General features: G+C 41.6%; 1 protein-coding gene across 1 annotated transcript in view; it reads left to right on the forward strand.

The window, feature by feature from the left end:
* ATF6 (activating transcription factor 6) overlaps positions 1 to 4465 on the forward strand; it is a 230624-nt gene extending 226159 nt beyond the window's left edge. The window contains exon 17 of the mRNA XM_044674260.1: positions 3447 to 4465. Coding sequence (XP_044530195.1) covers positions 3447 to 3655 — 209 coding nt within the window. The 3' untranslated portion in view covers positions 3656 to 4465. The remainder of the gene's footprint in view (positions 1 to 3446) is intronic.
* The last annotated feature ends 12508 nt before the right edge of the window (positions 4466 to 16973 follow it).

Here is a 16973-nt window from a genome sequence, read left to right on the forward strand (position 1 = left end):
AGTCACATAGGTAGCAAGTGTTCCCTCCCAATCTAATGCATCACTGCTTCTCATTTCACTTGGCCTCCAGGCTTCCCTCAGTGTTGCTTATTGATATTTAAAAAAGGGGGGGGCAGGGAGGAGAACAGTTATCACCAAGATCTAGCCATTCTGGGCACATTTAATTTAATGACTAATGCAGGTGGTTTTGCTATATGAGAAGGTCTAGTCTGATCTTAAACTGTCATCTGGATTCAGAGTTAATCCAGGAAAGCAGTAAAAATTAGTAATATGTATTACATGTCTCTGATCCATGTGTTTTCCATTAACTGCTATTCTGTGCTTTGGGACATACCAAAAAGAAGGAAAAACCAACAACAAAAACTCATTTCGGTTGTGCTTAGGGTGTGGGGTGAAGGGAAGGAACCTCAGTTCCAAAAAGAAATGATTGACAAGTTCCCTTGGAATCTGAGCTTAGTCAGATGCTCCAAAAGAAATGACTGAACGAATTAGCAAATTAGCCTTTGTTTCTTCCATCTCTTTGCAGTTGGAAAAAGAAGGCACCTGTTCTAAATAAATCAGCCAATTTGGAGGAAGACTTTTATTTCTTTACAGATAAAGCAAATCAGCTGATAGATATTGTAGAGGTCCAAAAATTAGAAAATCTGGTTAGATATACTTTTCTGTTACTCAGATGAGGAATAATTTATTGATGGTCTTGAACTACACGGTAGGGTTAATTGAGATATTGTAATGTCCAGCTGTTCTCCATTACCATTGACAATAAAACAGAAGAAAACTAACTAATAATAAAGATTAAAGCTAACACTTGTTAGCATTAAAATAGTAGCCTCTTTAAAGTGGTGGAAATGTCTCTTCCAAAGGTCTTTAGCAATAAAATAAATCATCTGCCAAGGATGGTCTTGGGGTGAGGGCCTGGATTAGATGATTTCTCTTAAGTCTTGAACAAGCCCTATGACTCTACTATCCTGAGTGGTTTAACCTACCTAGGTGACATCAGCTCTGTATTTACATGGCTTGAAGTGTAATACCTGTCTAATTGGTTGAGCCTTCTCTGAATAGGCAGTTCATGAAAAGAAGATTATAACATTTGTATATCCTAATTCGTAATAGTGTTGTGAGAGAAATAGTTTGTAAACCTTAAGGTACCTCAGAGAAGCAGGCTGTTATTGTCTTCTCAGTGGCAAGAGGCTGAGCAACAAGTGTTTGCGATTCAAGCACTAGGAAATCCCACAGAGAAATTGCTTGCTTTTGAACTTCCTCCTTTCTTAGGATACCCCCAGGACCTCCCAAGCCATGAGCACCACCTTTCTGTAAAGGTTCCCTTCTTGGTCCACCATGAATATGTAACCCAGAATTGTGTAGTGGGTAACAAGATGGTGAGTGACAAAATGACCAGTTTGTATCTGTCCCTGTCACCCGTGCAGGGCTGGTAGTGCCAAGTATGTGTCTGAGACATTCTCTGCCCTGGTACACAGCCTCTCCCTGGGAGGAATGCTCCATGAGCAGCATGCTCCTGGCTCAACTCCATCCTTAGTGTCCATAGACCTCCCTGTCTGTCTCTCTAGGCCTGACTGGGCCAGATAAAGGACTCACCCTGACCTTTTCAGAATTCATTTGAATGCATTTTCTAGGTCTGGTTGGAAGAGTTTTTGTGGACAGGGGCTTAACTACATTGCTTCCTTCTGTTTGGATTTCCAAGGACTCTACATGACAGGACTTTCCACTTCAGTATCTTAAATTATGGAAATAAGCTTTGGCTTTAACCTTAAAATCTTGTAATATCTTTTCCCATTCCCGTGTTGATGCTAGATGTGAGAGTGCACCCAGAACTTTTGAAGCTGAAATTAAGAATTCTAGAATTAGAAGATTGTTCAGTCAAGAAGGGAAGCTTTAAGCTATAGCTTCAGATAAGAGGCTAATCTGTCAGATGCCTTGAAGCTGCCATTGTTCCTTTAGATATCTTCATAACTTTTTATTTATAATTGGAAGTACTCTGATGAAAGAAATGGTGTTACTAATGAGAGAGAAACCAAAAGATGGCAACAAAGGTCCCCTCCTCTCATTCACATGCTATGATGATCTTCCTGATGGTTATTCCTTCTCTTGCTTTTGAGTTTTTTCCAAGGTGAATACCTTTCATTTCCACACTTCCTTCAAAGGCCTCCTTTCCCTTCATTATTCTAATTGTATATCTTGCCATTATATGCCAAATGTGAAGTCCAAGTATTCAAGGACCTCCAAATTCCAGCCTTATTTTCCACATTTCTCTTTTCCCCCTTTAAACTCTTTACACTCCTTTTCCCCCTTTAAACCCTTACCTACTGACTTAGAATCAATACTAAATATCGGTTCCAGCTAGAAAGTATCTGAGGTCAAATTTGAACCTGGTTCCTCCCATCTCCAGACCTGGCTTTTTATCCACTGAACCACCCAGTGGCACCCTAGAGAAGATGCAGATTGGACTTTAGGGGTCAGTGAAGAAGGCAAGGACACACAGTAGCTGCTGGTCCTATAGGAGCCATTCTAAGAAGAAGCTGAAGGGAGAAGGCAGGGCCCAGCAGAGCAGAGACAGAAGGTCTGTGGAAGGGACCAAATCTGGCAAGGGGGAGACCCACTGGCAGAAGGCTTTGAATGTCAGATGAGGGAGATGAACTTTTATGTAGGGAGCCATTGACTTACTAATTAAGAAACTGGTGACTCATATCTACAAAATGTTTAAGATTTATAAAGCATTTTCACAAAAATTCTGAGAGACAATGCAGACAGGATTACTTCCACCGTGCCGGTGGGGAAACTGAGGCTCGGCCTTAGTGGCCTGCTTCTAGTCACAGTCTGTGCTGGGAATCTGTCCACCAGTGAACATCTCCGGAGAGCTGGCTGTGTGTCAGCTTGCGCTGAGCCGGGGGGCGGGGGGGAAGGTGGGGGGGCGTGCAGTAAGGTCCAAGGCAAGCTCTGCCCCCCAGGAGCTCACATTCCAGAGGAGGAGGTCGGGCCCAAAGGAGAGGCCGGGGCTGGGGTGGGTCACGAGGATCCCGGTGTCCGGACTGAGCCAGCGGGAAGTGCTCAGGTAAACGGTGACCCAGACAGCAGCGGACCGGGGAGATGGGCCCCGGGCCGGGTGCATCTAGCGGTATGACGCGTCTCTGAGAGTCTCACCCAGCCTGGCTTCCCGGCTCCCGCTCGGGAACATGCACATTAGGTTTGGCTCAGCGCTGCCCCCTGCGGAGTCAGCGGAGCATCTGCAGCAAGGGAAACTGGACTTCGGTTCCGGGTTGCAGCTGCCGCGGCCCGTTAGGAATCCGGTTAGCTTTCAGGAGCTGGAGGAATCCCTCCCGCTTTCCCCCTAGATTTCTCTTTTCAGTTCACTCCATCCTCGGTGCTCCGAACTTGTCACCACGTGATGGGCTCCCCGAATTACCTTCCTCCTTTTGTCTTCCCTGCAGAGAACGTCATCAACGGGCAGGACTACGAGGTGATGATGCAGATCGACTGCGAGGTGATGGACACCAGGATTCTCCACATCAAAAGCTCGGCGGTTCCTCCGTACCTGCGGGATCATCAGCGGAACCACACCGGCCCCTACTTTGGCTCTCGGCCCGCCGCCCCGGAGGCCGCTCACGTGGTCAGCGCCATCACCGAGTCGTTGCAGTAATAGGCGAGTGCCTGGGCCACCGGCGTGCCGATGGGCTGCGGGTCGCACGGACGCATCGTGCCGCCTCAGAGATAGACTCCAGGGGCCGCCCGTGGGAGCGAGACACGGAGGGAGGCCCAGAGGAACCCTGCTGTTTGCCAACAGGCGGAGCTGGGCTTTTCTGTCCCACGGAGCCCGTGGCGGGATTCCCGCTTCCTCTGACATTCCCCTCGGGCGGGCGCTCTTCCGGCCTTGCCTTTGGGCCCTCCGCTCGCCTTTAGCTCCCGTCTCCGCCCTTCAAGGCGGCCTCCTCCGCTCTGCCTTCCCGGGGCCTCTGGGCTTAGTGGCAAGTGGGGCCGTCCCATGAGGTTGTAAAGCAGAAAAAGCTCGGGGCTGCCGGACTTTTAAATTTGTTGTTATGGAACTGCCCCTTCTCGGGCCGCTGTTTATCCAAATGAAGGCTCTCCAAAGCCAACGGCCGAAAGTCCTCCAGGACTGCTCAACTGTTTCGAAAATGCCCCGAACAACCCAGCTTCTGACCAGGTTAAGGTTAAGTGGAAGAGCCCTCCGCGGTGACATTTAACCTTAACAGAGGTTTTCTTTCCCTTCTCAAGTCCGCCTTCTAATAAGTCTGACACTCTAAGGCCGCATGGGGGGCGAGGTGGAGAAGAGAGGAACCGGGCTAATATTGGAGGGGGTAAAATTTCTCTCTTCTCCTTAGTAATTTGAAAATGAGAGGAGTACAGGAAAGTTTAATGTCGAGTTTTGGAGGAAGAACTAGCTAAAGTAATGAGAGTTTTTAAAGCTGTGAAAACATTGTGGGACACTGAAATAAAGGCTTCGCTTTCATATAGCTTCATTCAATTAATTCCCAGGGAGTGTTTGCATGTGCTCTGGTCTTCTCTTCCATGATAGCTTATTTGGATCCTGGCCTGCAGATAAATACCTCATTGTATTTGTTGGGAAACGCTGGGGGTGGGGCGGGGGTAGGGATGTTCCTTCTGATTATTGCACTGATGGAGTAACTCCAACTGATAGGAATCAGCGTGGCCCATAACCAAGGCAAGCTGTTTCTTCTGAAAACCGATTGTTTGCTCATGTCAAGAGCAGCACACATACCTGCTAGGGAAGGCCATTTGACAAAAGTGGCAAGTTTCCATATTCACCATGGAGGAGACGGTGACAGAGTTAGATCTTTCACTTCCCTAAAAATGACTGCTGCTTTCGTTTGCATTCCACTCACACTGTATTTTAGTAAATCTTAAAAATGGAAAGGAACACTCTTCACATCATCCCTCCCATGTGGATTTTTTTTCTTTGACATATATTTCTGATTCCATTTACAGCAGTTATCTTCCTCTAGCCTTTCCTATGGCATTTTCTTCTCCTTTCATAAACCTCAACATGGATAAAACATTTGCTGGCTCTCAGATTCAGTTTTTCTTTGTTAGATTTTATCCCCTTCCTGTTAGGCCAATCCTGGTCCATCCTTCTCTCTTCTTTCAAGGAGAGGAAAAATAAAAATTCCGTCAACCCTCAATGCTTAACTTTCTGTTTGTGATGTTATTATCTTTATATTTGTGAAACTGGGTTGAACTCAAGATTTTGAAGTCTTGCTAATATTTCTAACCCTTTGTAAAAGCAAAGCCTTTCTCTAAGCAAATACCATTTCCTTGAAGTTAGACGATCACTCAGGAAATCAGCCTAACTTCTCTGGAAAAGAGATACATGTACCAAGAAGGAATCTGGAGACTTTAAGGGTTAGTTAACCTTTCTCTCTATTCCTTATATCACTTTAAAAGCTGTAAAAACCCAGTCTCTTACTGAATACTCTTTCAATTTCTCTTTATATTTATCAAGTAGGTAAATATGGGAAAGACCTCTGTGTTCCTTGCTGAGTACTATAAACTTTAACGATGGGAGAAAGCATATTGCTATAAGCCTGAAATCTTAGATTGATCATCTCAAGAAAAGTCTTCTCTTAACACATCTCCTTGTATCTTTTCATGTGACCTAATTCAGCTTATCTATAATTTTGATTACTATTGGGAGGTGGATAACAAATTCACCCTGTAATTCTCTGAAGAATTTGAAGTTAGATAACTGCCATCAATTATTATAACTATTTTATGCTCTGAGCAATAAAAATAGGACCTACCAGAATCCTCTATCTCTTTCCACTGATCTCTAACCCTGTCAAGAAGAAACCATTCACTGAATGGGCTTCTTTTTTTCCCTGGCACAAAGTAGTGACTTCACCCTGTATGATTTATCCAACTTTTCCTGGAGCCACTGGACCAATTCATCAGACAAATTCCCCAATTCATCACCTGAGCCCCAGCCTGAGTAATTCATACTCAAGGATCAGCCACAACTGTATGGAGAACAATGTAGGAAACTATAGGCTGGTAGCTATACTATCAGCATATGAATTACTGACAATGGTAGGGAAACCACAATCCTATCTCCCAGTCTGTGTCTCTGTCCATTTGCCTTTTTGCTATCACCCCTTCATGAACTGAATGTCTCAAGATGAGCTCAAAGCATTCCTCATAGCATGACTGCCAAAAATGTACACCCCCAAAACTTTTTGGGGAGATTCGAAAAACATCCCCAGATCTCTATCTCTTTCTTAAACAACTTAAGATCTTTTGTATGATAGTGGTTTCCCTTTGAATGTTGGTATGACCTTATTAGACAAAATGATTGGCACTTGTTTCTGTCCAGGACATGAAAAGGAACTCTGTAAGTGAATGAAACTAGACCCCAACATCACCATTTAAGGGTTGGAGCAAGAGTGTGTCAGACCTGGAGTATAAGGTTAACTTTTTTTTTCTCACTTCTTTTAGGGGGTTTTCAAAGGCCTATTGGAGAGATGCACAACCCCCTATAAGACACACTTGCATACATTGTGTGACCTTACCATAAGCCTTTCAGCCAAGAGTATTCTACTGGCTGGCAAGGGAAGCAGACAATGGAAACTTCGAAGTGAAAGATTTCTCTGCACAGTTTAGACTGAATAAAAGTAAAACAGATGTTCCATCACACTGACGGCCCAATCAGGTGATGAGGGACTTTGAGCAGTTTCTCCCATGACTGAGTTAATGCATTCTGCATCAGGCCTGGGAGTGGGCTCCGCGGTGTTTAAGAGTGCCTGTGTGTCCAAACTGACGGAGCACCTTAGTTTGCAATAATAGCTTCTTTCCAAAACTAGCATTTGAGAAAGGGTCAGTCCTGAAGCAAACAGATTATTTATTTAAGTGTTTACATTCTGAAAAGTTATTTGGGAGGTTCTATTTGCAATGAAAACTCTGTAGGGACTCTAGAACTCTAAGAGCATCTTCTGTAGTCTTCTTGTGATTGCCACCAGCTCCACCTTCCATTGACATGCTTCATTTTTCACTTAAAGGGTGTTTGAAATCAAATGCAGCAATATTGAATCATTCTTCAGTGTTCAGTGTTCAGAATGAAAATTACTTGGAATCAAAGAACTTTGAATCCAGGCTGATTTTCAATGTATTTTATTAGAGACACACTGTCATTAAAAATGTTAGTGAGTTGAGTCCTCTTTTCCTGTACATACATGTTAGTGAGTTGAGTCCTCTTTTCCTGTACATACATTCCTGGTGAGAGGCAAAAGGCGGGAACCAGATGCTTTAAAACTCTTTTTCAGTAATACTTCACATCATTAAAACTAGATTTATATCAAGATCTTCCCTTATATGTCATTTTCTGATTTCTGTCATTGTACTAAACTGATACAAGGAAATCTGTCCGAGTAACCAGGCCTGCACTCCGTGTTTGACCTTCCCAGCTCAATGCGGAAAACAATTTCCAACCAATACCCAACACTAAGAAATTTGGGAAGTGTCCAGTTTTCTCTTATTGGAAATGTGGGAGTAATCAGTGTACAAATGGAGTCCCCTTTTCTTCTCTGTAACATCGTGAAATCTCTGCACCCACAAGCACCTTATTCTGGATTTAGAATAGCCTGACACGAGTTTCCTTCAGCAGAATTAGATGTATAGCTGGATTCATTCTTTCTGGCTCATTGCTAAAACTGACATATTGCTACAATATTCATCTTTTGACTCCCAGCTCTGTTACCTTCATGACAAGTAGTCTATAGGCTTTTTGGCAACAATGGGCATTGGATTTGTTGTTTATTTCAGCCCTGATTTCATTTTGCTTAACAAAAATCAGGGTAGGGCAAGTGTTTGCTGTTGTAGGGGCCAAGTATGGCTATTGCTTAAAAAGCATGAAGAGAGTATTTAGAAATGGAAACATCTGAAAGAGAATAGGATTCCAACTTCTAACTGCCAATAAGGGGGGAAAAGCTTACAGGGTTTGGGGTTTTGTTTTTTGTTTTTATGTTTTTTAAACATAACTTTAAGGAAAAAAGGAATGATGCTTCCAACCCCTAAGAGAAATGTACATTGCAAATTAGGAATGTTTGGCGTGACTAGATTTTATAGGGCCTTGTTTGCTATCTTGTCACCCAATAAGAACAGTCCCAACCATTTTTGAAGAGTATAGCAAAAATATCTTATTGAAATTCATTTTTGTATGTAATGTTCATACTGAGTTTGAAATCTGTCAAATTAGCAAATATTTGGTCACCATCTAGTTTGTTTATTTAGCATTCACACATCAAAAGAGGTTTGTCTTGTATGTGTGTGCTTTCAGAAAGAAGTATATTTACTTCATAAAAGCAAATGCAACATAATTTATTCCTTTGGCTATCACTGTGCTTGATTCCCTAATGATGACAGCAAACATCACTTATAAAACATTTCATTAAGCATGGAAGTGTCAGCACAGAGATAACCCACTAATTTATTGGTCTTGGGTAGATAATATTCAGTTGATCATCTCCTAATTGTATCTTTCATTGCTTACTCTTCTGGGAACTGAGCTTAATGATTTTTTAAAGGTGTTCAGGTTAATTTACCATGAGAAACAAGCTAGTTCTTATTTTTCTAAATATTTGCTAATAGTACCTGTGGTAAAATTATGAATTTGCAGTCTTCCCTTTGTGTTTGTACAGAATGAAACTGAGCTATGGATCCCCCCCATAGATGGAAACTGTCATGCAATCCCGGATATAGGAAAGTTGGTTTCTTGTTCTCATCACATTGGCAGCTCCAATTGGCCTAGATCCAGCTGTTTCATCTGACTAGTTGAGGAGATGAACAGTCTCTTCCTGGGAAAGATACCTGAGAGTTTGTAAGAGATGTTATTTCACCAGGGTCATTTCTTTAAGATTATATCCACACCTGCTTAGTTAATAATTTGCATTAAAAATGAGGGCAGGGGGAGAGGGAAGATAGCATTCTCCTTTGATGTTTATGTGGGATCATAATTCACAAAGGAAACAAATGACAAATATTACATATTTCATGTTTTCCAACAAGTCTTTATAATGCTGTACCTGTTCTTTGTTTGAAATAAAGAATTTTTAACTTTCTTACTTTGTTTTTATCTTTATACAGAAATAAGTAGAAGATCCAAAATAAATACTTAGTAATGAGTGCTTAAAGATGAAAAAAGAAATGTGAGATGGTTTTGTGACCTGATGCTATTTAGATTAAACTTTTTCCTGGTTAAGTAAAATTTTCCATTAAGAAGCCCAGTTCAGTTGAAATGCTATTTTATCAAAGATGAAAACTTATAACAAGGACAAAGATCAGAAGTTGCCCGTAGAACTAAGGCCAGGACTAGGGAGGGAGCCTTATGGCCGGGGTGGGAGTGATGGCATCTTTGGGAGGAGCCAGGATATGGGCCAAAGCAGTGGTCCAGGGTAGTGGGCTAGGGCACAGCCTACGATCTCAAGCCACCTTCATACTGCTGAACTCTAGGAGCAAGTCTGTGAAGCTGAAAAGGGTTGAGAGTTGGGGTTCACTCGACTACAGATCCATACTAAGCAGGCTAACACACTTAAAAGCTTTGTCCAATGACCTCATGGCTAATGGACCACCAGCAATGCCTTTACACTGCCTCCATGATCCAATGCTCACAGAACCTGACCCCTTACTACCATCACATATTATGTCAATTATTATCATTAGCTTCTGAGGCCAGAGCATTCCTATTTCACCTTCAGCACCTAGCGAGCATCTTTCCTGTAATAAGGACCTAATTGGTGTTTGTTCAATTGAATTAATGACATAAGCGAAATGATAGCAAAGGGTTCTTTGGGAAAAAGAAACAAAAACCCTCTAAGGATGTCTTTCATTGATCCTCATACAGTCCACCTTCCCTTGGAAAAGGGTGAGAGTTCTGGTTCAGTGGAAGGAACAAAGCAGCCCTCAATCATGCTTAAGGTTGGTAAGGTCATGCCCTACAACTCTCAGCCAAGCCGTGCCTTTGCCATCTCCACCGAACACGCCTTCACAATTTGTTGTTGGCCTCAAAGCAGAGGATGATGCATTCTATCTCATTAGATCCGGTTTCATTTCATTACTGTGATTCCTGGCTCTGTGAGGAAGTCACGTATGGTGGAACCGTGTGTTGCCGACTCCACAGTCTGGAAACCTCGAGAAGAAGATGCAGCAGAAGCAGCAGCTTCCATGTCTGTGCCAGGATTATTACTATCTAACCTGGCTATTTCTAGCAATGCCTTAACATTGCCTCCATAACCCAGTGGGAATTTGGAATATACTAATCACCATCTTAATTTAGAACACATGGACAGGAGAACGATGCTAAAACCATTGGCTTCTTTAAAAAAAAAAAAAAAGACGGCGGATGTAATTGTTGAGCCATCAGTGATATTTAAAAGATCATGGAACATGGGAGAAGTACTATAAGTATGGAAAAGTACAAATATTGTCCCTATTTTTTAAAAAGACAGAAGGACAATCTATAAACTATAGGCCAATGAACTTAGTTTCTATTCCTGGGGGAAAAAAGGGTTATTAAAGAAATCTTGGTTGATTAAAGGAAAATAATAGTTACAAAGAGTCACTCAGTTCTTCAAGACCAAGTGATACAGTTCTTGTTTCCTTTTTTGACAAGATTATTCAAGTAATAGATGAGGAAAATGCCACGGACAGAATTTAACTAGAAAATCTAGGAAAGCTTTTGATAAAATATCTCCTACAATTGTGGAGAAATTAGATGTGGATTAGATGACAATATAATCAGGTAGATTCAGGACCAGTTGGATGACTTAAAAGAGTGGTTCCATGTCAACACAGCAAGTCTCTAGAAGAGTAATGGGTGATCTATGCTATTTAACCTTCTTATCAACAACTTGGATAAAGACATAGTTGGTATGTTCATGAAATTTGCAAGTGGCACAAGAGTGGGAGACATCACTAACATACTGGATGGCACAGACCCTGAAAGGATTCTGGCAGGCTAGAGCAGAGGTTAATAAACCGAAGTCTGGGGAATCTGCCCTCGAGCTAAAAATATTCTTGACATTTAAAAATAAAGTTTTGTTATATTTTAAAAGGGTATATAAGTGTATTTTTAAAAGATATATGGGTTAGGCTAAATAGTGACTAAGATCCATTCCAACTATCTAAATCTATGATTCCATGAATCTCAGGCTTGGAAGGAAGCTCAAAAGCCATCCAGCCCCATCTAAACTTGAACAACTTTAATTCATTGAATGTATCCCTGGGCTAGTGCCCTGGCCTGATAATTCATTAGGGATAAATGTAAAGTCTTGCATTTGGGAACAAAAAGTCAACTTCACAAATGTAACACTGGAGATATGTGGCTATATAGCTAGTTGATCTGAAAAAGATCTAGGTATTTCAGTGGACTACAAGCTCAATATGTCAGTAGTGTGATATGGCAGGCAAAAAAGCCAATGCGATCTTTGGTTATGTTAAGAGAGTTATAGCTTCCAGGAATAGGAAGGTGATAGATAGTCCTACCCACGCTGTGTTTGTCAGCTCTCATCTGGGCTTGTTCGGTTCTGGGCACAATGGTTTGAGAAAGATAGAAAGAAACTGAGGAGTACCCAGAGAAGGGCGACCAAGATGTTGATATTGAATCCATGACCTATAAGGATCATTTGAAAGAACTGGGCATATTTAGCTTGGATAAAAAGAAATTAATCATCTCTTCAAGTATTTCAAGGGCTGCCATGTGGAAACAGGAATTAGACTTATACTCTTTGTCCCCAAAGGGCAGAGCCAGGAGTGATGGGTGGAAATTGTAAAAAAAAAAAAAAAAAAAAAAAAAAAAAAAAAAAAAAAAGATAAGTTTAGACCTGAGATAAGAAAAAAATACTTCTTGAGAATTTGAAGTATCCAAGAGTAGAATGATAACTTGAGGTGTTTGAGCCTCTTCCCCCCCCCCCCGCCCGCAACCCCTTAAGAATCTTCATGGATCTACTTCTTAGGGATGTAATAAATATTCCTTTGGATATATGGTTTAGACTAAAGAGTGACTAAGATCTCTTCCAACTGTCTAACTATGATTCCATGAATCTCAGGATCAGAAGAAAGTACAAAGGCCATCCAGCCTTATCTAAACTTGAACAAGAAGCCATTGTATAAACCTTTGGCTAAAGCAGTCGTTCCCAAACTTTTTTGGCCTACCACCCCCTTTCCAGAAAAAATATTACTTAGCCCCCTGGAAATTAAATTTTTTAAATTTTAATAGCAATTAATAGGAAAGATAAATGCACCTGTGGCCATCACCGCTCCTCTGGATCGCTGCAGCACCCACCAAGGGGCAGTGGCGCCCACTTTGGGAATCACTGGGCTAAAGACACCCAATGAGGGGAAACCTACTACTTCTGAAGTTAGCCTATTCTACTTGGAGTAGTTCAAGTTGTTATAGAATCTTCTTGACTCCAACCTAATGAATAAAAATTAATCCCTTCACTTTCAAGGAATTTATATTTCTACCAAAGGGAAAGGAGGAATGTAATGCACATAATTAATTAACCAAGTCTCAAGAAGTAATTCAAGAGGGACAAAAATGGTAAAAATCGGGAGGATCAACAAAGCCCTCTTGTATGAGGTGACCCCTGAGCAATGCTGTTAAAGGTAGCTAGGGATTCTATGAGGCAGAGAGAAAGATGTAATGAATTCCAGGCATCAAGGACTATTTGGGCAAAGATACAGTGGCAAGAGATGAAAAGTTCATGTAGGAGTATGTCCATGTGCAAGCAGACTAGCTTGGCTGAATTGGCAAGTGAAAAATGGGATTATCAATTAATTAATTAATTCGAATTAATTTTTTAAATAATCTGATAATTTTAATTTAAATTAAATTAATAATAAATAATTAAAGCCAACTAGGTGGTTTATTGGATAAAGCACTGTACCTGGAGTCAGGAAAACCTGAGTTCAGATCTATCCTCAAACACTCAATAGCTGTGTGACCCTGTTTAAGCCACTTATCCTCCATTTGCCTTCATTCACTGAAGAAGAAAATGTCACTCCAGTGTCTTCACCAAGAAAATCCTACGGACAGTTTGGTCCATGGAGTCACAGAGTCAGACACGACCAAATGCCTAAACAACAAATATAAAATAATACTAGAAAGATAGGTGGCAGCCAGATTTTGGAAGCCATTTTCAACTCAAGTTAACTTTTGTTAAGCAATGTGTAAGCTGCTCAAAAAGACATGATCACCAAAAGACATAATCCCATTCCTCATGGAGCTCAGAATTTACCGGACACATAAAATTATAGTATAAAGTTGTATCCTGATAAGTGAAGTTCAAGAGGGAAAAACTCATTCCCAACTTGAGAGGGATGCAAAGTCAGGAAAGCCTTCAAAAATGAAGTGACATTAGACTGGGGCTTTAAAGGATGGGAAGAATTCCAGTAGGAAAAGACTGGAGGAAGCCATTTGAAGAAGGGAGCAAAAGCAAATAGTGGAGGAAGACAAAGATTCTGAAAGGCAGGAGATTTGAACCCAAGAGCTTCAGAGTCTGAGAGGTGTTCTATATTTGCCATGGAACTACAAACTTATGAAATCTGGCAACCTAGGCTCTTCACAATGGGGACTGCAGTTGGGAGGGCTATCTGTCGCCATTACAGAAAGGGAAAGCCTTCTTTCAGGAGTGGCAAGAATTGCCTACACCTCCTAGGCAGCTACCTTTTTTCTGCCAGAGCCATAACTTGGGTAGGGTAACTGGTACTATGTCACAGGGAAAAGAATTGAAATAATAGCATTACATTAAAGTTCGTCCCTTTTCTCACTCCGGCATTAGAGAAGGGCATCATTTGACAAAATATGTGTATGTAAACAACAGAATTTAGTACCTAAGTAGAAAAAAAGATAGTTAAAATAGGAAGTTAACAGATGGCCTGTTTCCTCCTCTCCACCCCAGTGGCAACCCCCAAGATATATTCCCCGCAGGCTCACCTCTAACTTTCTACTGTACCCCTTAAATGGTTGATTTGAGAACAAGTTTCATGCCGCTTGCCCCAGCTGTGATCTGTGTTGCCCAAAATGCTTGTTAGATATTTCTCTATGGTATCTGAAATTCAATTAGTACAGAATTCTTTCCCTACCCAGGGCACCCCAAAGAGCCTACATATTTTGAGTCCACAGAATTTGCCAATTTGTCTCCTTCAAGGTCTAATCTCTGCCTCCGTGGGAGTTATTTGACTGTCTTCATGACAGAAGGATGGAACCCTTTTAGAACTACGATCAAGTTTAGTGTCTGGCATCTGTCAAACAACCTGACCCCAGAAGTTCAGAGTGGAGGAGGGATACAGGGGCAAGAGAGAAAAATGCATTTGTGAAATTAGGCCAGCTTGGTGGATTCAATAATGGCTGGGAAAGAAAGTAGCAGGGGGATGGGAGGGAGGAAAAGTGTTGGAGACACTCACAGCGATGATGTCAGACATTCCTTTGAGATGTTAGAACTGGGAAAGTGTATGAAAATAGCCAGGGAGATGGAACTTTCCATGCAAGGGCACATTCCTGGAAGGGAAGAGAGAGAAAAGAAGGCAAGGAGATGAGTCTGGTGAATAGAGGATAAAAGAAAGGGAATCCAAGCCCGTGGCTGCCCGACTAAGCAGAAGCTGGAAAAAAAATCACTATGTTTGAAAAGACAGAATGTGTTCCTGTCGATAAGTCAATCAATTGTTATTAAGCACCTACTATGTGCCAGGCACTATGCTAAGTGCTGGAGATGCAAAAAGAGACAAAAGATCTTCAAGAAGCTAAAGGGGGGGGGACAACATGCAAACAAATAAATACAAAACAAGCTACATACAAGATAAATAGGAATTAATTAACTAAGGAAAAGCACTAGAATTAAGAGAGGTTAGGGAAAACTTCCTGTAGAAAATTCAATTTTAGTTAAGACTTAAAGGAAATCAGAGTGAGGGGGGAGAAGAACATTCCAAGTATGGGGCGGGGGGTAGCCAGAAAAAATATCCAGAGCCCAGGAGGTTAGTGTCACTGAATGGAAGTGTTAGACAGAGAGAGTAAGAAGAATGGAAAGGTAGGAAGGGACTGCATTATGAAGGGATTTGAATGGCAAGCAGAGCATTTTGTATTTGATTCTAGAGGTAATAGGGAGCCACAGGAGTTTATTGATGTGGGAGTGGAATTACATGATCAGACTTGCTTGTACTTTAGGAAATCACTTTAGAGGCTGAGTGGAGAATGGATTAGAGTAAGGAGAAACTTGAGACAGGCAGACCCACTATCTAGCTATTGCAATAATTTAGGCTGAGGTGATGAGGGCTGGCACTAGAGGGGTATTAGTGTCAGAGGAGGGAAAAGGGCATATTCAAGAGATGGTGCAAATAGAAAACTGATGAGACCTGGCAGCAGCTTGGATGTGCCCAGACTTTTTTCTCCATTTGAAGAGAGATCTCTCTGTATCTAGGATAGATCAACAATCTAGTAAGGACCAATACCCAGGTTCTCCTTCATGTGAGTCAACATGGACACCACTTAACATCTTCTGAACTTATTGTCTAGTCTACTTGACTAACTAGAGAATGGTTTTCCTCTTTCACATTAGGGAGACCATCTAACTCCCTAGTAGGCAATGTGGTAGATTGTGATGGTTTAGTTTTTTTTTTTTTTTAATTATTTATTTATTTTAAACCCTTAATTTCGGTGTATTGTCTCATAGGTGGAAGAGTGGTAAGGGTGGGCAATGGGGGTCAAGTGACTTGCCCAGGGTCACACAGCTGGGAAGTGGCTGAGGCCGGGTTTGAACCTAGGACCTCCTGTCTCTAGGCCTGACTCTCACTCCACTGAGCTACCCAGCTGCCCCTTGATGGTTTAGTTTTGCAGGACCACTTTCCAGGAAAAGTTGCTCAGGCCCTCTATTACCTATTATGGTGTGGCTTTCTATCCACCACTCTACTCTCTTCTATGTTCCTGGCACCCTGAGAATCCTTACAGAACTCAGTTTGATCAGCAATTGGCAATTACCTAGATCTTATTATATCATCAGACTGTCTTCAGAAAATCCCCAGTATTATCAAGGACTCCCTCGATTCACCTTCTTTCTATTGGCTGGATATAAGGTGCTTTATAAACTTAAAGCTACATAAATATCAGTTATTATTATTATTATTATATTAGCTAATGGCATTTCCATTAGAGTCCATCAGCTCTAACTCTGAGAATAGTCATCATGTCAGCATCAGACGATACCTGAGAAGGCCATATCAATCAATCAATTTCCCCACAACTCTGTTTACTATTTCTTCTGAGGTCCTCATCCAGAATACTCTGTCTTGACTACCATTCCTTTAGCTGGGTTTTCTTCTCTTACTAGATATGCTTCAGAAGGGTATGGACTCTTGTAGTTATCTCTCTTTGTAGCCCCAACACTTAGTGTAGTGCCTGGCACATAGTAAGCACTTAATAAATTTTTTATTCATTTATTCATTTAGGGATCATCTAGTCCAGAGGGTAGCCTATAAAGCACAACAAAGCAAAAAAAACAGAGGGTAGCCTATATACAAGCTATAGCCTACAACACCCCCAAGGGAGCCAAAAAGAGTTTTAAAATATAATTGAGAAGGTGTTAACAAAATAAATAAAAATAAAATCATGATTGAGAGGATAGAGAACTAAACCTGGAGATGGAAGGTCCTGCGTTCAAATCTGGACTCAGACACTTCCTAGATGTGTAACTATGGGCAAGTCACTTAAACTCGGTTACCTAGTCCTTACCATCCTTCTGCCTTGGAACTGATAATTAGTGTTGATTCTAAGATAGAATGTAAGGGTTATTAAGAGAAAGAAAGGAAGGGAAGCAAAGGAAGGAAGGAGCAAGGGAAAGAGGGAAGGAAGGAAGGAGGAAAGGAAGGAAGGAAATAAGGAAGGAGGGAGGGAAGGAAAGAAGGAAGGAAGGAAGGAACGAAGGAAGGAGGGAGGGAAGGAA

Source organism: Gracilinanus agilis, chromosome 4 (genome assembly GCF_016433145.1).
Source record: "Gracilinanus agilis isolate LMUSP501 chromosome 4, AgileGrace, whole genome shotgun sequence".
NCBI classification, from domain to species: Eukaryota; Metazoa; Chordata; class Mammalia; order Didelphimorphia; family Didelphidae; genus Gracilinanus; species Gracilinanus agilis.